At 39.7% G+C, this 23,402-nt stretch overlaps 2 protein-coding genes across 4 annotated transcripts; both read right to left on the bottom strand.

Moving 5' to 3' along the window:
- Positions 1 to 57: 57 nt before the first annotated feature.
- Positions 58 to 4,238, bottom strand: tbr1b (T-box brain transcription factor 1b). Its single transcript, XM_005723408.2, has 6 exons — positions 3,529 to 4,238; positions 3,070 to 3,224; positions 2,741 to 2,862; positions 2,288 to 2,446; positions 1,845 to 1,906; positions 58 to 952 (listed from the first exon to the last, which is right to left on the bottom strand). Exons 1-6 carry the CDS (start codon positions 4,218 to 4,220, stop codon positions 109 to 111), a joined length of 2,034 nt encoding a protein of 677 aa, XP_005723465.1. The 5' UTR covers positions 4,221 to 4,238; the 3' UTR covers positions 58 to 108.
- Positions 4,239 to 18,494: 14,256 nt separating this feature from the next.
- On the bottom strand, positions 18,495 to 23,402 carry tank (TRAF family member-associated NFKB activator). 3 transcript variants are annotated; one of them, XM_005723406.2, is made up of 8 exons: positions 23,177 to 23,402; positions 22,084 to 22,237; positions 21,716 to 21,824; positions 21,438 to 21,508; positions 20,714 to 20,772; positions 20,504 to 20,622; positions 19,602 to 19,984; positions 18,495 to 18,923 (listed from the first exon to the last, which is right to left on the bottom strand). In XM_005723406.2, the coding sequence occupies exons 2-8, from the start codon at positions 22,180 to 22,182 to the stop codon at positions 18,756 to 18,758; spliced, it is 1,008 nt and encodes a 335-aa protein (XP_005723463.1). In that variant the 5' UTR covers positions 22,183 to 22,237; positions 23,177 to 23,402; the 3' UTR covers positions 18,495 to 18,755. The 3 variants fall into 3 exon arrangements, with proteins under 3 accessions (XP_005723463.1, XP_005723462.1, XP_005723464.1); XM_005723405.2 differs by having other exon boundaries at positions 22,084 to 22,225; XM_005723407.1 differs by lacking the exon at positions 23,177 to 23,402 and adding an exon at positions 23,000 to 23,166 and having other exon boundaries at positions 22,084 to 22,225.

Below are 23,402 nucleotides of genomic sequence, written 5' to 3'. Positions count from 1 at the left end.
TAGATAGATAGATAGATAGATAGATAGATAGATAGATAGATAGATAGATAGATAGATAGATAGATAGATAGATAGATAGATAGATAGATAGATAGGCTTTGCTTCGTTTTAACTGTGAGGATAGAAACTGTAATAACCAATGTCCTTTGTGCAGTTTTTCTCACACTCTCTCGGTGTCAGCAGCTCAGACTTTAACGGGGACACTGTCTCTGAAACCGGTGTTGCAGAAGGTGAGATCCTTCTCCGCTTGGCCTGTTCAAAGATACCAGAATCGCTCGAATCGATGGATTTGATGGAGGACGGCGTCTCAATCCAGCTCGACTCAGACGTCATGTCTTTAGGTTTGGTCTCCTCCGAGCCGCCGATGGGTGATCTCTCTGTGGTGATGGAGTCTCCCTCCTCGGACAGGTAGCTAGTGCCTGTTCTGCCACCGATGGTGTTAGTAGGCCAGCAGGAAAAGACCGAGCTGGATTTACTATTTACACCACAATACTGCGGCGGCGTGCGTCCTCCCCAGCCAGACGGGTCTGCGTAATAGCCAAGAGGCCGATTGGAGCAGCCTGCAGTCGGCAGGGGAAGAGCCTTCACTCCGGCCGCTGCGTAGGACAGTAAGGTGGCCGCGTTACCGGCAAAATCAGCGGCGTCGTATGCCGAGGCAGCAAAGTCCAGTCGGTTGTTGGCAGGGGTGACAAACCATCGCTGCGGGGGGGTGGCAACACTGGGCTCCTCGGTTTGCTGCGGGGATAGCAAGCTGTTGCCGAGTGGGACGCTGCGCTCCGTGCCAGGCCCAGTCCCCACGCCAGGGTGAAAGCGAGATTTGGCATAAGTGCTGACAAATTGGTCCTGCAGGAAAGAGCTAGGCATGGCATATCTCGCACCCGGCACGATCTGTGAACGCGGAGAGTCACCCGGTGATGGAGTTAGGCGGTCAATGTCGCAGCCTGTGTAGACACTGAAAAGATGGAGAGAAAAACAGAGAAGCAATTCAGAAACTAAACAGTGTGTTGTAGTCTGTTCTCAGAACATTAAACAAATTAAGGTCAACGGGGCCTCTCTGTTTCAGTAATGTAGCAGTTTAGTAGACATGAGGAAAGTTTGTTTTCCATTACTATTCTTTCTGAAGGTGAGATAACTGCAGGGTTCGAAAACATCTGCAAAACTATCTCAGTCTAGATCCAAGCTCGAAATACGCCGGGTGCCTTACACAGTACGAAGAAAACGTCGTCAAATAGATCCGACTTGCTTTCTCAGTTATCGTGTAGCTATTTCCTTGTTTCGAGTGTGATTTTCATTTTCTCGTCACTCATTAGTACGCCTTTCATTTACAATGAAAAACAAGCTCGAATCAAATAAAGGAGGAACCTTGTCATACATACAGTGAATCGGTACAGTTACGAGCTCTGGACGCAATTGCGCGCATTTATTACACGCAAACAAGTGCATATGTGTGTGTTATGGTGTGTGTTATGATAAAAAAAAATCGCATTGCTTCATTTGCAGTCAGAAATTTTATTATTAATCCAATGTTCAATTAATTTTCCCTGTAAAAGTACATATTTTATTTATCATGCGAACTCCTTCCAACTTCAAAAGCAATACAACGAATTTTCAACAGATTTATCAATACATAAATTAAATTTTTGCAAAGAAAAAACCCAAGCTAAGTGGCTATTATAGTTTCTAATTAAAACTACAGAAGCATAAAAAGATACACACACACACACACACACACACACACACACACACACACACACACACACACACACACACACACACAAATTACAACCAAATACAAAGAAGATATTTTGAAGGAAGGAAAAAGAGAGACAGAGAGACGATCTTACGTGTCATAGTTGTCCCGAAATCCTTTAGCGAACGGATTGTGGTCAATTTTCAGTTGCGTAATCTGTGGGGGAAAATGCATAGAAGGATCCATAAGGTGTGTTCCAGACGTTTAGCGCAGTGCAGCATAAATGCAAATAATATTAACAATTCGTTTAATTTTGTTCTTTGTTTTTACGCGAAAATGTGTTTGTCAACAGGAAATTATTAATCCCAGTGTGCGTCTTGCTTTAAGATTTAGGTTACAAAATTGTATTCGTATTAGAACTTTATTGTTCTACTTTGTTTAGAGAGTTTTTTAAGTATATATATATATATATATATTGTAGAATTCCCGATATTTTGAATCGTCTTTCAAAAGGGTAATGTTCAAAGTATAAATGCTGCTGTGCGATTGGTGTCTGGTGACATTTCCAGTGTTGTGTCAGATATTAAGTGGTCTTACATCGGTATTCTGGTAAGCTGTGACAGCGATGAATTGCGTTTCTGAGAAGGTGAAAGTCTGGACTCTTCCTGGCTGGTTGGTGTCTTCTGTCCCATCCTCGTTTACTTCCACCACATGGAGCCTGGGCTGGTACTTGTGGAGAGACTGAAGAACCACCATCTGGAGATCCAATTAAAGACGTTTGTCAGACTTTGAATTTCAAAGTTTGGAAAGATGATTTGAGAAGAAAAATAAACTAATTTAGCACAATTGTGTATTCATATTTCGTGTTTATTATAATGACACACGCGACTATTGTTTCGAATTAAATGACACAGAGAAAGCAATACGACACATCTAAAAATAATAATCAGGAGATGAATAAAAAGGAAAAAATAAACATTTCAGTTTCCAGCTCGTATTACATATAAATATATATTTATATCATTCAGACATTTCTTATCACATTGTTACCTGCCCCGTGTTGTTGGAGGCACCTTTGTTGTTTGTGAGCTTTAGCTTTCCAAATGATATTTCTTGACGCATCCAGTGCGCACCGGTATTTGGCGAATCCGGGTGCATGTAAACTCTATTGCCTATTAAAAAGAAGAAGAAAAAATAGGCAAAGAAAAGAAGTAAAAATATATATCACTATTTAGAAACAAATTCCTCACAAATTTTCATTCACAATTTTTACCACATATTTTAGTTATGGGTATAAAAACAAAACACTTTTTTTTTACCATGTTCTCAAAATCAAACTGTCGAGTAAATGTAATCGTTACAAAGCGCAGATGTGATACCTATGACATTCGTGTCTGCTTTTCCGCAAGGCACCCACTTTCCTCCTTGAAATCGCCAGTGATTTGGATCGGCGAGTATTACATCCACAAATATATTGTAGTGGGCAGTTGGGTCAAGGCCAGAAATGTTGAAGCTTAAAAATGGAAACATTCGTCTGCGGGGAAAAAAGAAACACAGGCTTAGAAAATGTCTCTATTTTTTTCTAGTTTTTCATTTTGCGTCTTTATTTAGTTTTTGTTTTATTTCTTTGTTTGTTATTAATGAGCTTGCCTTGGTGTTATACAAAGTTCATTATCGCTTTTATTATTTTTTAGTTTTTTCAGGGAAATAATCTTAAATGATCTTAATACGCGCCCATTTAAACTTCGATCTAAAAATGTTCCAGTAACGCAAACAATTATCGAATATTGTTGCATGCCTCTAAAAAAAAAAAAAAAAAAGCGAGTGCGCGTACTTACCGTCCTTGCTTTGTGATGATCATCTCTGTTTGGTGTCTGTGAAACTTCAGCCACAGGGCCCTGTTGCACAGATACACCTGCGCTTTCCCCGGAACCAGTCCTGCTTGCGCTGAGGAGAACTGGTAAAAAGCACCTCCTTGGTATGTGTGTCCATACTGTTGCGCGTAAGGGTAACCCGCTGTCGGGTAGCCTTGAGGAGAAGTGTTGGTTAAAAGGCTGTTGTAAGCTCCATTGGTTATGACCGGATGATGTGCCATGTATCGGCTGGGACTTCCAATAGAAAAAGCCGGGTGCGCTGGTCCATGCTGGCTCGGGTAAGGGAACATGGCACTGGGAGCTGCTGAGACTGACTGCGGCTGGGTAGATGGAGAAAAGATGCACCTTTCTCCTGCAGATCCATCGAAATTATGACGGATGTCAGAGACTCCGTGAAGATCAGGAGAGAGTTTGCCCCTCTGGACGTCCCCTGATGCGTCCTTGGAGTCGGGAAAATTGTCTGCCTCTGACTGATTCGTCATCTCCCTGGAGTTTTTTTTCAGAGGTGAACTTCTCTCCAGGTTGTCACTTGCAGATATAATAGGATGGTCCTGCAACGAAAGCTCTGATCCATTGGAGCTCGAAAAGCCACTGCCCACATTCATAAATTTCTTGGAGAGATCACTCGCCGGCGAGATGCAATTCTCGACCTGCATAGCTCAATAGGAAGCTACTATTAGCTCAACCTATATCACAAGCTTTTGCACACGCCTTTCCTAATCTAACACTACGAAACGCCTTACGATGACTTGAGTTACGGAAGGCAGCAAATTAGCCAATTGACACCATCCTGCAATCAGGAAGGATTTTCTTTCCATCACTCTCGCTGCTTTGCTAATGAAACAAGTACTGCGATTGGTTAACTCAGGGCTGTAATTTAATTAGACAGCTCTTAATTAGGACGATAAGAAGAGCGCTATGAGCAAAGTGATTTGTTTGTAGTGTGACATGGGCCTATATTTGAATAAAACATATGGAGACAGACTCTTTTTTAGCAGTATATGAAATAAACAAAAAACAAACCAAAAAAAAAATAGAAAAAAGATATATCATAGTTATGAAGATTGTTTTTGCTGTCAGCTGTGACGACAGCGGCGTTATTTACCTTTATCCACGTTATTTACCTATTTATGTGCCATGAGTGCCAAAGTATGTCTGCCGAAGAAACCAAGATATATTATTAACACGCCAAAAATGACAGTCCATGACAGGCGGTGCATCTGATGCCTTAAAATGTTTGTGATATAGCGTGAAATCATGGCGTCCCACTGAAGATGTGTTTATGAGTCCCAGTCCTGGTAAATATTTTATGCACTAAAGTTATGAACCCGTGCACTGGTAACAGGGGCTGCTGTGCCAAACACAGCTCACTGCCAGAGAGACACAAAGTAGGACTCGGAGTTTTGAGTAGAAATTAGCATTATGCGGTTTAGTTAATTTAATTTTTGTCCGTTTGAGAAAGCAAGCGTAAGAAGGAGATGGGAGAAACATTAAGTCCGAGTTGTAAAATCTAATTACTCGGGAAATATATTTAAAGACAGAATAAATTTGATCTCAGGAGGGTGCAGGTCTCTGAGATAACTGACAGTAAGTTTGAGAATATCGACAGCAGATAGAGAATAAATAAACTCTAAAATAGAAATGATTGTTAATCAGACCACTTCGAAAATGCACCAAGCCCCCCGGCGCGGTAAAATAAATCAGTCCTGCAGCATGGCTCCCAGCTTAACTTACTAACAAGGTTATTACCAAGTTAACACTACCGCTGTTCAAAGGGAGTGGTTTGATATACATTTCCTCGCATATACATTTCCTATGATTGCGAGGCCTTTGTAAATTGTCCTGAATTTCAAACTTTCCACTTCACTGTTCGCCAGAGCCACGGTGTGTCATTGTGAAGGTTATCCTCTGTCCGAAAGGCATCGATTCAACACTGGCAACTTTTACACTTCCGTTTAATCGCATTATTATTACCAGGTGATTCTCATAGATGATAAGAAACACCACTAACTATCAAGGAACCCATTACAATATCACCAACTGCCTCCGTTGATCATTTCTACTTCACTGAGTAACTTCTGGTTTAGTTACACTGCAGTGTTGTGTGGAAGCTAAAGAGAAGACCAATAAAGGTCCATTGCATTGGTGAACACAGCCACCAGTTTGTATCTCTAATGAAGAGCTATGAATTTCTGAAGCTAACAAGAGGGGTCATTACAGAAAGGCTACTGGTTCCAACAATCTATTCCTGTGAAACATGCAAGCACGGGCTTGCCTGTGCCCAAGGAAAAGAGGCCACTCTCTGCTCTACTCATTACAGGATTATGGTTCACTTCCATCGCTGATCTTTAATAAGCAAAGTGGGCTTCCTTCCCCCCCTCAACAAGCCAATTGTTGAATCACCCATGCAGCAACTCTGTGTTTCCCTAGGTAATGCACTGCCTGTTTATCAGATTAAGTCATCTATTTATTGGCTCAGCTAGCTAGTGGACATAACCAAAGAGGAGGGGGCTGATTTGTCATGCCCATAGCCAGCATTGTCCCTCAGGGAGATGTAGAGCAGGTTAGGATCTCGGCTCCCTGCCTTGTACACACCCTCCATTGACCAGCTGAGCATAATCTAGTGTGAACAGCAGTTATGCCTTTTCAATTTTCAAATAATATTATAACGGCTGTATCTGTATTATATCACCCATATAAAATAAATCAAAGACAAAAAAAACCCTCAAACACAAACTGCCTTCAATACAATGAAAAAAAAATTTTTAAAAGAAGAAGAAGAAGTATATATCCATTTAATTCTAAAGAGCATATGTTTTCCACATAACAATATTAATTTCAGCAAAATAAAAAAACAATATCTGTGTGTTTTTCAGCCACTACATCACCATTTTTTTTATTGTTGTGCCAAAAGAATCTGCTTGCCACCTGGGTCTAATCCAATCAATGTGAATGACAAGGAGAGAAAAAGCCTGAAAGTGAGCACCAGCTTAGGGACTTTACCTAATGCCCAGCACTGTCACTTCAATGATATGACCACAGCACACAAAATGACAACAAAATTATTGCCAGCAAGGATATGGGGACATAGTGTGCTACTCCAGTCAGGTGAAATTGCTTTTTCTGACTATGAAATGGCTTGTCTCTTGTCGGATGGGTAAACATTTCCTTGTCAGGCCAGTAATAAGGAATGAGGCACACTGGGATGAACTAAGAGGATAGAGCCAAGGTTATTTGGGATTCATGACAGGTAGTGGCTTATATTACAGCAGCACTAAAAATTTCATGGGAATGCATTTAAGATGGACTTTAAGTTATTTATATGTTGTTTGCTAGACGTCACGTTGCAGTTTCCATCAATAAATCAAAGTCAAAGACTTCGTTTATTATTTTTACTGTGGTTTTTTGGCTTGTTTATCTTTATTTGTTTAACCAGGAAACGTGCATTTACCTTAACTCTGTAATTAACCAGCGCCACTAACCCGATCAAGTGTGGCGGTGCTTTGTGCTATGCTAACATAACTATTGCCCCCTGTGGTTTCTTGCCATCAGTGATCTGCTCTGTCAGAGGGAATCAGGGTGCTTTCTGGCAGAAAAGACAGCTGGGGGGGCTGCTAAGGGGCGGAGTGGACAGTTGTGGCTTTTAAACCCTTATTAGTCGTCCTCCCTGGACACACAGAGACACGCGTCTACGCAGAAGTGCACTCCTACACCTGCTCATTATTGATGTCCTTTAAGGGTCGCCCAGTCAGACCAGACTCAAACGCGATTCTTTACCGCAAAGCTCACAGCAAATTAACCTCAGGACAGGTGATCAGGATGTTCAGTGTTGAGTAATAATACCATAACAGAACTGCACTATAGGGATTTTTCACCTTAAACCAAATGCACATATCCTTCTATCGTTCTAACTTATTAAAATCCTGCAGCAGCATTTCCCATTTTAAATGCCCATTTTGTTATTGGGTTACACCGTTTATTCCTTCAGCTTCAATCTATGTTACCTAGTTTCTTACATTTAATACTATTTAATACAGTGTATTTATTTATTTATAGTTATTAATTTGCAGTTTTATTTTTTTATTGCAAACAACTAATCCAGATGTATTATTTAACATGTATATTTTGCAAGGTCATAAGAATATGAACCGTCCCACGTGGCAGACAATTAATATGTCATCTCACACAGTTACTTACCATTTACTCATCTCTTAAAGGCACACATTTTTTGTGAATTTTTCCTAACTTTGGCATGAGTTTTTATTTATTTATTTATCTATTACTTTCTTTTTCGTGTGTGTGTCACAGGACAATGACAGTGTGGCACACCACTGAAATAACAATCTGATTCATAAACTGAGCTTCCTCTTTACAAAACCTATACAGGAAAAAGTATGTCATAATAATATGCTTAATTATAAATGTGTGAATTTCGTCTAATACCAATTCTGCAGCAAAGTAGCACTTGTGAAACACTGCACTCCTCAGGGTACTGCAATCCCTGAGAGTAATGCCCACAGCTCCTTCATGCTCTCGGATGTGTATTATTTGGCTAAGCAAATTGCATGGATCTAATGTCAGGAAACACAAAGTTAGCGGAAGGGCTAATGTCCCTACCAAAACTTCTTTTATCACCTGCTACTGACCTGTTATCAACTGTTTGGTTTCCTGCTAGTCTCTTTAAATTTTAAAGAGCCGGTGTGACCCAGGGAGTGCAGTTGGGGTTTGTGACCATTTTGTTATTTCTGCTGCCATGCACTGTCAGACGTCTGCAAGTGAAGAACATGGCCACTGTCCCCACTAAGCCCATAGCATAAAAAATTCACACTAACTCTACTTTTTAAGCCATTTCTGATGAAGAGCACAGAGAAATGAAACTGACTTATGCCAAATGAATATCATTGAATCGCTGTGATTGTGAGGCTGATGTTTGTAACTTTGAAATTATTTATAAAACAGCAGTTCCATCTTAAGAGTGGCCATGCCATGAAGTGTGCACTTGCTCCTCAGAGAATACTCTGAGGTTTTTTCGAGCACTATAAACCTACATCTGAACAAAAGAAAACAGAGGGCTTCAATCCAGCTTAAGCTTTGGCTTTTTACAGTACAGTTCTGCTTAGACAGGAAGAAAATACCTACTAATTACCCAGTCACAGCTGTCTGCCAGTGTATTGTTTAATCGATAAGTGCGCTGACATGATGATGAATGTTTAATCCAAAAACAACAGCCAGGTATGTGATTTGGTGCCTAAATATTTTAATTACATCCGTGACAAACTGATGATTTTGACCCGCAACATAAGTACTTTTAAAATAAAGCGCAAATGTTGCACAGATCACTTGAAAGAAAGCAAAATTCTCGGTTTGAAGAGAAAATATTTGGGGAGGACTAGGAGCAAACAGGCGACTGTCGTGTTACAAGAATAATCTTCATTAAAATCACAGGCAACAACACCAGGCCAACACACAGCTCATTGGGAATGCAGTGTGAAAAGAGAGGCCCACAGATTATCACTCTACGTAACTCATGTTTAATTTATCCAGGAGCAATATTGTCAAGAGCCCTACCATTCCAAAGAACTAGGCACAGATAAAAGCTGGAATAAGACTTAGGGAAGCCCAAAAATAACACAGGCTTCGAGTAAAATGCTGCAAAATGTAGCGAACACACTTGAGAGTGAAAGCATTAGAGACATCTTCGATATCTTTAGCACAGCTTCACAGTAGTGGAATATAAATGCTTCGGGATTGTTAATATTTCAAAAGATGACTTCTCAATGGAGTTGACGATAAATTGTTCACACAATAACCTGACATGATAGCCGGCACTTAACCTTTGCTCTGATTTAAAACTATACAACAAAAACCCTGCACATTCACTGCGGGCTCTTCATGGTAGGGTCTCTAAATCTAAGAAATCCAACAAGACAAAGCAAAATAGTCTTACATTCAGCTACGAGAAGTAACCTAAACCAATTTCTCTGTGCTCTATGGCGTGTTTTTTTTTCTTCCTCCTCCTCCTCATCCTCCTCCTCCTCCCCATGGCTGAGTGAAATGGAATTGCCTCTCACATTCAAAGACAGCTCTAGGAAGGTGATAATAGAGCTACTCCCTGCTGTCTGCAGGCAGGAAATAGGAAAGTGGCATATGGGGCCAGGAACCAAATAAAGAGGAAATGTGACCAGGCAAGGGAAGGAACTAAAGGAAAGGTTAATGATCAGTTCTGAATTCTACGGGGAAGAGAACTATGTTCCAAGTTGAGAGGAAAAATAAATCCGACATGATTTATGTCTCCACCACTCACATCTAGGCTGTCACAAACAAACACATGGAAACCAGTTGGTTTTCTTGTCAAACTTTGCCGATGTTCAGAAAGAAAGAACTGTAGTGATCAATTAGATTTTCCCTTTTGTTGTTTACACCATACACCTGCATCTCCGCAGATCACTGCATGGTGCGGGAATGGTATGTAGAGAAGAGAAAAGGATGCAGCGTGAATATTTCACACTGATTAAAAGATGAGAAATACAAACAGTACCTTATAATCAAGACCGAATCCATCTTCACAGCCTCACCAGTGTGCTCCAACAAGTGTGAACTACTGGCCGATGTCCTACTGTTGCCTTTATAGCAGCCCAACACACTCACTGGCCTGCAGCATCTCCAAAAGCTTTTTAGGAACTGATCCACTCCTTAAATGACCGGCAAACTAAGCCACTACACAGGGACTAAATTAGAAATTGGACACTGAACACCGATTCATATATGAGGAGGGGGGAGGAAAAGATAAATCATAGAACAGAGGAAAAACATTTGCAGCGTATGTGAGTGAAAACAAGGAAATTAGTGCTGTGAGCACAATACAGTGGGTGTGCTATCATTAGTGGGATGTAGGATACATTATCAGTGAGGGAATTTACTTTCAAATTTTCACCCTGTTACCACACCTTGGTTGAAAGAGTTTGTGCCCTTTCACCAAGAAGCTAGGCTCCCACCCTTTAACTATCAGTTACATCTGTTGGGGGAGGAAAGGGGAATCAATTTTGAAGCAATTTACACTTAGTTTTTGCTGCTAGGGAGCTTCTTATAACATTCACTGTAAGTTGTCTGTTTAATTATCTGAGAGAATGGGTGACGCTAGGAAAGGAAATGGAAACTGAATGAAACGGTGGCTGTAAGAATCAACTGTCACACATTATGTGGAATTTGATGGCATTACACAAACGCACGTTGCACGGTGACACAGGTGCACAGACACACAACCTGGAAAATTATAAAGACGTGACTAAGTCGTTGCATATGAGCAGATTAGGCAAATCAACATTTAAAAACAGAATAAACACGGGATTCAAATATTCTTTCCTGGCACAGACCGGCACAGCAACAGCTGGACATTAGAGACAAAGCAACATCACGCAGGCCAGCTTTCTCCAGATCTGACAGCTAGATCATTTGAAGCTGACAAGATAACACTTAAATGCAAAGGTGACATGACAGTGTCTTCAGAGCCAGATGGATCAATACTCGGCTTGGCTCGTCAGGATCTGAGCAGTGGTTCTGCAGCCATGTTGGTTTTTTTGGTTGTTTTTTTGTTTTTTTTTCCTTTACGCTGCCGTTTTGAAAATAGGCTATCACTGTCTGGCACAATGTCTGGTACGTTATCAATGAGCAGATTTCCTTTCTTATGTTACAACTGAAATATTGATTCATTCAATTTATCAAAACAGCCCAGAATTCCAGGGGAGACCAGGAGCCTTTTTTCGCTTTCAAATTTTAGGACTTCAAAACTGCTTTGCAAGGTGCGACGACAGAAGCCACGAGCACAGCCACAAAACAGATATTTGAAATTCTCAACTAACTAGTAGACATATTTGTGAAACTAAAATGATCAATGATCTGTCAACTCGTAGTTGCAGTCAAAAGGCCCTCGAAGTAGCGCACTTTTCCAAAACGTCCCCAAGTGATACAGCCAAGAAGTCCCGTAGATCAGTAAGAAAAACTCGGCAATTTGCCTTGGTGGCCTTCCAGGCTGCACCGACTGGCACTATTTCTATTTTTCCCCCTTCTCCCTTCCACATCTATACACTTAAATAAAAAAAATCAAATCCATTTTTCAAATATTCAACAGTCCTTTTTTTTTTCCCTGGGAGAGGTACGGAGTATTGTTGAATAATGCAGCCAGACAGGGATCTCCCTGAGCTGGTCTCTACAGGCATCACTGAGCAGGTCTGATCCCACTTGAGTAGCATCTATCATGGTGACATCATCATTCACACAAGGAGATATGATAAGACAGTAGTACACTACTCTACTACTTGAGCCAACTCTAAAGCAGGCAGTGGTGTTACTCATTTAAACCAATCTACTGGCCATCTGTTGATGCTAAAATCACGGTCTGACTGCCATTTCCAAATCAAACACCATCAGTATGCCTTTATTGCTTTCTACTGAACGTGAACATGTTTTTGAGGGAAAAAAAATGTTAGCTTGTGAGACACTCGCATATTCTCTTTTACCTTGTGTGATTCTCGTGGGTGTGTAAATGTAAAAACCACAGGGACAAGAATCTACGGAAAAAGAAAACAACATCTACATGCAGCAGCAGCAGGTCTCTACCTTGCAGATTAGGGCACTGGGAGCACTTTGCAGGTTGTTGTCACAGGTATGACGAGGGAGGATTGCGCTTGCTATCCCCCAGTTACACAAGGTGTGAACAAAATATGCAGCCAATTTGTTTTGTGCAGAATTAGAAGAGGAAAAAAAAACATCACAGGATTATATTTTGGTTTATCTGTTTCCCATTTGCTTTGGACCCCTATTTACTATGTGCAATTCAGGAAAAAAATTTTTTAGTATTATTATTTCCGTTTCATCAGTAGCTCGGAGGTACAACCGAACACGTATGTTCTGGTTCAAATGGTTATTTTAAACGGACTGCAAGTGACATCAAATCAACAACTAAACACCAGACACAGCATCAAAAGAAACCAATCCAATCCAACAAGCTCAATCAAATCACAAGGACAAAGAGAGAGTGCGAGCATTGGCACAGGAATTACCAATCTTGGGGGAATTGGCAAGACCAACAGCAAGCAAGTGTATTACATATGGCGTGCCATTTTCACAGCTTCCACAAAGAGAACACAAAAAGTGTTATATCTCACTATCTAAGACTAATAAACAACAAGATATGCTGAATCTGTTCATTGCTGTAACAAAGACTCAAGGTAACTGGAGCTTGCGGAGGACTTTTCAGTTCATATCTGAGCTTAGAATGCGGCAAGATGATAAACCGTGTTGTCTGAGCTGAGCAAAGACGGTAAATTAAGCCGTCCTCCCACTAATTCTATGAGGTGTCAGTCAGTAAAGTGGCCTGCCAGGATGACTTTCAGTTCTGATCAAGCCAGATGGTTTCTTAACACTGAATAAATGAATTGATTTGTATGTAGCATCTCTAACAAGGTTCATATTCTTCTACACACGACACAAAGGTGGTCAGAATGAAAATAAGAGCTATGATCTGCTAACCTCAAGGAGGTACATTGTGAATCTCTTCGGTGCTAATGGCATGAATATGACTAACATCTTCACGGTGTTGGTGTCTGTTATGTTGACAAAGTCTCAGTGCGAGGCCTTTCTCATCACAAATGTACATAGCTCACACTTCAAGCGGTATTATCTTCATCCCATGTTTCTACACTTTATTACTATCATTAGATGGATCACTGCACTTTCCCTATGGTGTGAACTGCTATCAATTATGCAGCCATCTTTCAATTATTGTATATTGTGAAAGTACCTGCTAATGAATTGCGAAACAACTGTGTTATGGTGTGATTGTACCGGGCAACAACCAGCTACTGTACACTTAGGCACCTTTTTTCAATTAGATAAGTGTGGTTGGGTTTTTTTTCTTTTAGTCATTAAGCACATTTGGTGTAAGGAGGTCCACCTTACACTTAGCCAAAGGTGTTTTTGCAGTTGCTGTTAGCCAGCAGCATCCCGGCCCCGATGCATAGCCACTGCTGTATGTAATAGGACTCCGAAGACCACATGAGAGAATCTACTGTGATTTTCACTGGGGATTTTGATATTCACACCTGGACTAGGTGTTGTTTGGGAGTCTGATAAGCATGTGTGAAACCAGAGGGGTGACTAGAATGGGGACCTTATTTGAAGGGAAAGATCTTTTCCTGAAACATCTATCAAGGACAGCACTGTTGTCTCGTATTTTCATGTGCAACAATAAGAAGGGAAAAAGCTAATCAAGCACGGTGTATCTTAGATACCAGCCATGTGTCTAACTGAAGCTCTACATGGCCATATGGCTGTGTGCGAAAAATAGAATGCCCAATAACTACGTAAGGATTCAAGTAGCATGAGGAAAAATAAAATATTTCCAACTTTGCCAGCCTGATAGTTAGTGAAAACACAGCTCTTGAACTAAGGGTTTCTCTCAGAGCTACTGGAACAATAGAGAATTCTGCTATGATAGGTTTAACCAAATGGTGTATAAGGCAAAATAATTTTCTGCATATGAAGAAATCACAGACCTTATCATTACGAGATCAGAGGCTGAAAAACAAAGCATGAGAGTTGCTCCTCCTTTCTCTACACTAGTGATGTTCAGAGGCAGCCTGTTATTGGAGGTGTTAATTGGCAAATTCAGTACAAGTCAAGAGCATGTTCCCTGTCGTCCTCGCCCAGCAAGGCTAGGTCATTAAACCGAGAATGGATTCTTTCATGCTGCCTTAACCCTTGAATTGCAAGTTACCATTCCACAAACATCCCCATGCTCAATCCCACCCCCATGTGTCAAGAAGAAAAACAACCTACACTGATTTAACGGCGACAATAAAATAACAGGAGGATGACATCTTGAGAGCCAGACTTTCAGTTGTAATTTTTTTTTTTCAAGTTGGCAGCTAAATGTCTTCAAAAAGTTCAGAAGTTTGCAAATACCCAACACTTCAGCCCTCCCCAAATAAAAAAATAAAATAAAAGTTGTCTTTACTGTAGTGGCTGAACAGTGAGGTTTTCAGAACAATAGCATCATCAAACTCCACTGATCAGTGCTTTTGTGTTCTGTGTATTGAATGGACCTCTCATCCGCCTGAAATGTGAGCCTCCTTTGGGGTTCCGGGTGCGATCTCACCACTGCCTCTGTCATCACTTGCTGTGACTGCCAAATCTCTGCTCCAGAAATCAGGGCTCTCAGACCACCACTGAAACAAACACAATGGAGAGGGGCCGTTCTGAGACTTTGCACAGGCAGCGATGGCTTCAACACATTTAATCGAACACAAAGTCAGCTCCACCACTTCTGCACAGGGAGCACAAGGAGCCCAACGCATGGCAAGACAACTGTGAGGTGATACTCTCAGCTCACAACGCCATGAGAGTTGGCAGTCTCTCATGCCAACGGTGACCAGTGCACAGACAGTTGAATATGCTTCTCTCCTAAGTTGTTAATTATCTAAATGACATTGATGTGAAGAGGGCACTCTAGCCATGTGACCTTAATCCACTTGCTATCTCTCTGTTTTGTTTCCATTTGATTAAACCCTTTAACAATCTATTTTTTCCATTTGTGTTATATTTCCTTAGCAATTGCACAATTTAATAAACATTGTTTAAATATTTAAAAGAGTAATTGTTGAAAATAATGATTTAGGGCAATGGTGACTCTTCGCTCTATTGTCTATTGCCGTTATAATCCAATTAATGGCCAATAAAGAAAAGGGTATGTTTCTTTTATAGAGTTGAGATATTTTAATCATTATTGTTGTTTGAATGTATTACAACACTAATTGCTTTGTATCAATTATTGTCAGAAACCAAATATAAACAAATGTTATGTCTATAGGGAAATATTACATATAGTCAAGTGTAACAACAAAACTAGAAGAAAAGGAAATGTCATAGATATTTACTACTTATTAAAATACATTTTTACAATTTTTGATTTATTTTTTATTAAAGTAGTTTTACTATATGACTGAAAAACCACAAATGAAAATCTCGCTTTGCACTCATTTGCACCTGACTGGTCTTCTTTAAATATTGGTCACAGAAGAATCAGTTATCTAGTTAGTTAGTTATATAATAAGTATTCACACAGTGATGTTTGAATTTTTAAACTTATATCCATCTCAAGAGAGGTGGTGCATTAATTTCATAACAGTTTCATAACACTCAAACTATAACTCAGACTTTTAATGGCACTGGCGTGAATATAGCCATTAAACTGCCTAGTATATTCCCTACATAACTATTACTCTTAAATGCATGTGAAACACTCATTGTACAATTATTTCAACTTGGATAGACGTAAGATAGCCTAAAAAAGACAATAACAAATTGCACGCAGCTATACTGTGCATGCTTCTTCCCTCTCTTCCCTACTTAGGAATGACTATAGTCCCCTGAAGCTGGTGACTTCCCTGTCTCCCCGAACTTGCTGCAGCACCGACTGATGGTGCAGAAGCACTGCTGATTAGCATGCAGTAATGATGGTGAGCTGGGCTCCATTGTTCTAACACCTCCCCTCTCCTCCGCACCAATCTGTCACCATTCAGTGGGCTAGAGCTGCCTCAAATGCTTCTCTCCACAAATGAGATGGATAATTAGTTGCCCCTCACGAATGCTGCACTCTTCTCACCCCTGATTGCTTTCACCTTCTTGCTCCTGGCAATTTTGACACCTTGTAATCAGCCTGCTACTTCTCCGTCTCAATCCATATCCTTCTCTCTTTTTTTTTCATCCTCTTCCATTTTTTTTATAGCTCTTAAATATATTTCAGATCTACCAGCTCCGCTAGCAAATGCCCCAAGGAGAAAGATGGATCTCGTATTTTTCTGAAAATGATGACAACAACAGTCATTACAGCTAAAGCGAACTTTTCACAAACAGTTCACATTGCTGTATACACCCGTGAGTAAATATAGTGTATGGAATTATCAAAATAAATAAATAAAAAATTATAGCTGTCGGTACGAGTTTCCTCTTCCAAATAACAATGAATGACAACATAATTATGAGCAAGCAGCTGTTCATGATCCCAGAGAGAAAAGCATGCAGGCAGCACAATGTTCGACTGTTCACAGATTAACCAGAGAGGATCATTAGGGATATGTATTTGCCAAAAAAAAGGAGAGAATAAATTCTCTTCTCGGCTCGCATGATGTGATGTGAGAAGAATTATGCGGTTTATATCACTCCAAAAGAAACATGCATTATGTCTGACACATTACGTCAGATCAATATGTAGGTAATATTCACGTTTGTAATACTCCAGTTGGCTGGTCTTTTCATTATTTCCCTCTACAGAAAGGTTGCATTGTGTGAGAATATTGCATTAGTCTAATGACTCATTAGTTCACGGTAGTTAATAGCATTATAACATCACTTACTTACACCCTTTGGAGCTATTTATATAATACAAAGACAGGCTCATCAGCAGATATCATTTAACCTCCTGGCGTCCACATATGTGGACATCACATTTTGGGTTATTTAGACCAAAATACTGAATTTTGCTCTACAAGGGCCTGATATCCACTTACGAGGACATTATACTGCTACTGTTCTATCACAATTTTACATGAATATCCTCATATGTGGCTCTTATTTTTATTAAAAACAAAAATAAGGTAAAAAAAAAAATCTGGTAATTCTTTGTTTTTACATTCATCGGGCCCCAATGTGACCAAATATCAAAGATAAATGAAAAATGCATGCCGTGGAAGAGTTCGGGTCTTAGGAGGTTAAATCTGAACTAACAAATCAGTCGGTCTTTTAGGGGTACTTGATTGTTGTAAGTGAGTTCTAATATTCAGCACTTGTAAAAAGAGAAAAAAATGTTGTTTGCAGTCTTCACACCAGCTCATCTATCCAGCACAAGTGTTACCAACCCAAAGCTGAAGGTCTGCAAGGGCCTCACTGCACAACAAAGTGTTCCAACACAGTGTCCCCGTTTTCTCAAACATCGTCACACTGAATGGTGAAAATCACTGCAATCTTTGCAAAGGTGTGAATAAATGCTGCGGTAGTCATGAAATGATGCTGCTGTTTAAAAATGATTCAGGTTTAGTCAAATGATCGCTACACACTGTAAAATATGAACGTGTATTTATAAAACACCTGTGTTTCCTTGTTCGGTCTCTTTTAACGTATCAAAGGGGAAAAAAACTGCCGTTGTTTTCCAGTCACATGACAGCGTAGCGGTGTAGCAGTGTAACGTAATTTAAAACTGGCACATCTTCAGTCACTTTATTACTTTGAATAGCACAGTTGAAATGAAAGAGGACTCATATCACGTTCCTATAATCATTAAAATAAATGCGCCCATATAAACAGTTAAATATTGCCTGTGATAAAACAATAAGTAGCAGATAGCAGGGTAATTTGCCATCTAATGAGTGAGAGTATCTCTGTGGATAATCTTAATGAACATATGGTCAGAAAAGTATCTGAAAGTTGGAAATGTTTCTACACCGAGATAAACAGCTGCTTCATATTATTCTGGCTTAAGTGAAAAATGGGGAGGAATGACGAGAATTACTACGTTAATCATTCCAGATATAATTTATGTTTGATTCATTTAATACAGATGATGGGCATTTCTAACACATAATATATTATTATTCCTTGAGATCCAAAACCCACCATAAAGTGAGAGAGGTGTCTTGTTTCAGAAAAAAAAGTGTGTGTGTGTGTGTGTATGAAATATTATAGCTTTAGAAATGTGATATATCTTTGAAAGTTCATTATTTTTAAAATAAAAATGTATAAACGTGCTAAAGATATAATATGAAGTAATATCACACGCACTCTTTGTTATGTATGGATGCATATACCAATCTATATATTATATATTCATACTGTATTATATATTTGCAAGTTGAAAACAAATCAAGTAATAAAAAATGTTACGAGTCTAAATGTGTTTATTTGCTCACATATACCATACGCATCACTGTAAAATCTCAGTGGGGTTTTAGAAAAATATAATGGGCAAAGAAATGTACCATTTAATTCTTCAGTATTAAATAAATGAATTCAAGTCTTATTGCAGTGTCATTTGAAGTCCAGTACAGCGCTTGTACTTCATGGCAGGCACGGCTACACCATGAAAACAGTAAAGTCTTGAAATAGTTGTGGCTTCTTCCCATCAGTCTCTGCTTCTACCGTCACTTGTCTGCTTCATTCTTATGAGAGAAATGCAAGTAGAGGTGGCTGTTCATTTGGTCTGGAGGAACCACAGCATTGCAGAAAGCACATTCAGGAGTGCTGCTCTGAGGTGTCTCCAGCTCTGTCCCCACAGCAGCTGCATCACACAGATCCGGTATCCAGACAGACTGCAGAGCAGGATGAATCAAAGGGAAGAAATGTATTATTTATGCTCTAAACTGTCCTTACAGTCACTCTACGCAGCCTACTACTAAAGTAGGCTGGACCACTTGGCCTCAAAATTGCGGTATCTGTTGCTTTAAAGAACACATGTCCCCTGTTAACCCAATAGTTAGAACAAATACTAGGCAGAAAAGTAAAGGCAAAATGCTATTCTCAAGTGTTTAATTAACTTACTATTTATGAATACTGTGTTCAAACTATCCAAATAGTCATACCTATTATTAATGCCTGTGTTGGTGTAATCCAGCGACTGAATCATATAATGAAAACTGGACCAACTTGCAGCCGTTAATGCACGTCATTCACTTTTTTTTACCCTATTAGGCATTTAGACACATCAGCAATAAAATCCCACTTAACCATCGTACTTGTTTCAAATCACATTCAGACACTGTAATGTGCTTCCATCTGGCTCACACTTTCCAGCAAAGATGCCAAATATAACTAGAGCATCCATGCTTAAGTAAAAAAAGAATCAGCACACATTACACAGTAATACGTTTCAAGTTTAGCCAAGGGGATATTTTTGGACTTCACACTGTTTCACTCCTCCATTAGTAAAGACCAATCAGAAACTGATAATTTGCTACTAGTTTTCTCAGACCTTCTCCTGTGATTCTCACCTGCTGGGGTCCCCGCACGCTCTCCTGGGAGAGTGTAGATGATGTTGTGTGGGAGGGGGAGTTAGGGTAGACAAAAGGCACGGACTCCTTCTCTGTCAGTGTGGAGGAGACATTACTGAGAGGTCGCGGGACAGCCATGGGTAGACCAATCTGTCTATCCGGAGCACTGTTCAGGAAGTCATATTCACTGTCCGCAGAGGGCGGGAATTTGACGCTCAGTTTGGTGAGAGATTCTACCAAGTCCTTGTCTTCCTGGCTGGTGCCACGGGATGCCAGAGAGGTAGACATGGGAGAGATATCCACTGTCCTTAGAGCTGAGGAAAATGGTCCCTCTGAATCTGCGGTACGGTCTGTGCATTGGATGGGCATGGAGAACCGCTGATCTGTTGAGAAGGCAAAAAAAATAAAGATTATTATTTATTTCCGAGTCAACTCGCGGACATAGATGTGGTTTAAAGACATTTGAAATTGGCAACGATTTCACAAGTTACACACATTTTAAAAAATGCCTAGTTTGTTTTTGCATTCCCATTTCCAAGTTGGCCTTTCAATACTTAGAGGTATATGTTTACTATAACCACATTTTTTTTTTATGTAGCATTATGTAGAACTGGCATTAAGCATTTTGTCAGTGGAATTATTAAATGTGTTTATCCACCTTTTTTCAGAGGTGGCCAGCTAAGGTTCGTAGGGCAATCAGGCATTCATGTACAGTCCGTGTCATGGTGTCGCTATCCAATTAAACAACAAGACAAAAAGCTAGTAAACTCGTAAGCTGTTATAAACTACACAAGCCTATTTAAATTAAACACGCTTTTTATGTGACCAATTAGAGAAAACAATTGCTTTCAGATTCAGACACTGAAAAACAGAAGGTAATAGTCAGTAAATATTAATATTACCATTTGATGCATCACTTCCTCCATGGAATCTTTTTAAGTAATCTTTTTGTCTTTTGGTTAAAGACCGGATCTGTCGAAATTTCCCTTCAATGGCTTCAAATGCTTCCCGCATTTCCTGACTGACAAACAGATAAAGCAGGAGTAAGGAACAAAAGAAAAACCATTCTTTTACCATAATGTTCATGGCTTTAAAAAAAGATTAACACATACTAGTCAACGCTGCTGTTGATTGGTATATTAGGAGCAACGGCAACAGAGCCCATATTCTCCTGAAAAAGACACATTAAATTTATAGTGATCATTTACAGCAATTACACAAGGGAATATTGTTCATACATCTGCAGCTTTATTTAAACATCACACATTTATATTTCCCAGCGAAAAATAATAATAACTGTAAAACTCAAGCTGCTGAACTGTGCAGCGATATTATCCTCTAGCACCATCTGGTGAAGTAAAAGTGGATACACTGAGTGAGGAGAGCAACAGAGAGTAGATACTATTACAGTAGCAAAGCAGGCCTGAATGCCTGAACGACAGGAAAACAAATAATCAGAACTATGTAAAATTACTAAAACATCATTTTGATAGGGTTTATAGAATATCACTTAGCTTTCTTTAAAGTACATGTAAACTTGACACATAAACACTGTCACACAACTAGAGTGACAAATCTGAATAAGCAATAGTTTAAGCTTTACAGTTAATACTGTATTCACTGAGTACTAGCACAAAGTGTTCTTTTAACATCCCTTTACCTTAACACACATGCAACATAGTAAAGCAGAAGTACCATTAACTTCTACATATGCGAGAGGAAGCCGTATGCGATCACATTTCTGATTTCCTAACGGGAAAGCTGTTTTGGAAATACAATATTGTAGTTTTCATAAAGCCTAAATGCAGAAAGAGCATGTTATAACTATAAACATACCGGGTACTGTAATTTCCTATAAGTGCTGGCCCCGTCAAGAAGATGACTACATGGCTCGCATTTCATTTCTCCTGAAAATGAAAACAATGAAAATGACCAGTTTATAAAAGAGGAAATTCAAATGAATTCTCAATATAGTCTGATAGTCCATCGCTTTGTTTACATCTCAATCCACAGAATTGAAAGCAATGTGTAAAGTAAATCCCTACTTGGTACACCAGCTGGGGAAAAAAAGCAGTAAAACTAACACATCAATAACAAACTAACACATCACTAACCTGATGGTTGCCTTGTTGCTGACAACTTTGCTTCAAGTTCTGAAATCAGTTGCTGTTGATCTTCTATCTGCTTTTGAAGGTCTCGAGTATATTGCTCATAATACTCAGTCTGTAAAATGGAGGTACTGTTATTTGTCTAGAACCAGCATATCCACTGTGGTCTAAGCACTGTGTTGTAGTTTCATATCTGGAAGCAGCCTAACTAATAATAATGCTATTCTATATATGCCATTTAATAACATAATTAGAATAAACATTATTTGTTTGGAAAGCTAGCAATGTAATTTGCTCTGGGATGTGTTGTGGTATATTGTTAATTCTTGGTCCATTCTGCACAAAGTTTTTAAAAAGTTGCTCTTCATCATTACCACTTTCTGCAGCTCCTTTTTAGCAATGTCCTTTTCAATGGAGACCTGACGATAAGCTTCAAATGCTTTATTGAGCTGGTCTCCGATGTTCCTTTCCATGCCTTGTGCTCCACAATCATCACTGACACAGCACACATGAGCCCTACGAGTGAAACTACAAAATGTTGTAAAACATGCCAACAAAAGGAAAAACACTCTCAAAAGACCCCGTGAACACTATTAGACCGGTTATAAAACTAAAAAGATTTCCTTTTTTATCCCCATCCCGGCCATTTTTATAACATTTTTACAAACAACTGTCAACTAGTCTTCGTGCACTTTAAAAATATTTTTTGAAAAAGTCAAGAAATCCTTAACGTGCTGCCAAATTGTTTTGGCTGCTTTAAATGAGCTACTGATCCAAATGACAAAACCATGCCAAAACTGAGTAAACAATCTTCAAAATATTTGCTTATTACCAATGAATGTTGGCAGGTCTGGTAGAATTAAAAATTCCCTTCATATTTCAACCATTAAAGCCTTGTTCTAGTTCTGTAAGGAATTATAAGAGCTGAAGATGAAGATCAAGTATTGTAAAGTAATGACAAATAAAGTTACTCAGTGCATGTGTAATATATGAGTATAACACTGGTGAAACAGACACTCCTTCTTGTTAGTACTGATCATCAGACAGCATTAAGCAATTCTGGGACGACTGCACTTCTGTCAGAAAGCTAAAGTGATGCCTATCATTATCTTAACTCCTGACAGCAGTCTCATAAAGAGCCGCTCAATTACGGAACAGCCTTCCTAATAAATGCCATAGTAACGCAGTACCTGTGAGCGATACTACACTCCAACAGCTCCTGGATAAGTAGTAGCCTGTAGCCACAGACTCAGTAAGTAAAAGGAGAGTAACGCTAATGTTGAAGCCTACCGGGACACAGCCGTGGGTCATTTTAAAAGAGTCGCTCAAAATCTTCTTTAAACAGTTCCGTATTCTTTAAAGTGTAAGTGTCTGACAAGCCGTAGCTTCAGCCGGCGTCGGATAAAGCGACTGAGCGAGAAGTCCTGAGATGAGTTTACCTCGCTGCCAGTGCGAGTGTCCTCTTACCTTCATTCGAGTAACTGTTGAAGTCGAATTTATTGTTTTGACACTACCGCAGCGTCGTCGCCTAATCTTGAGATGCAAAGTTACCAAGCGCTGGAGAGGATATGGCAATGTATGTTTTACATAGTCTAGTTGAGTTGGGAACTTCCCTCGGGGAATCCCCTCATACTGTAGACTTCCGCCTTTACTCGATTTTAGCCAATCAGCGCGGAGCTCACGGGAGAGCTGG

The sequence above is a fragment of the Pundamilia nyererei genome, unplaced genomic scaffold (genome assembly GCF_000239375.1).
Source record: "Pundamilia nyererei isolate P.nyererei 1_Seehausen unplaced genomic scaffold, PunNye1.0 scaffold00009, whole genome shotgun sequence".
Lineage (NCBI taxonomy): Eukaryota > Metazoa > Chordata > Actinopteri > Cichliformes > Cichlidae > Pundamilia > Pundamilia nyererei.
The sequence above is the reverse complement of the archived record's forward strand: the minus strand, read 5'-3'. Positions and strand labels throughout refer to the sequence as shown.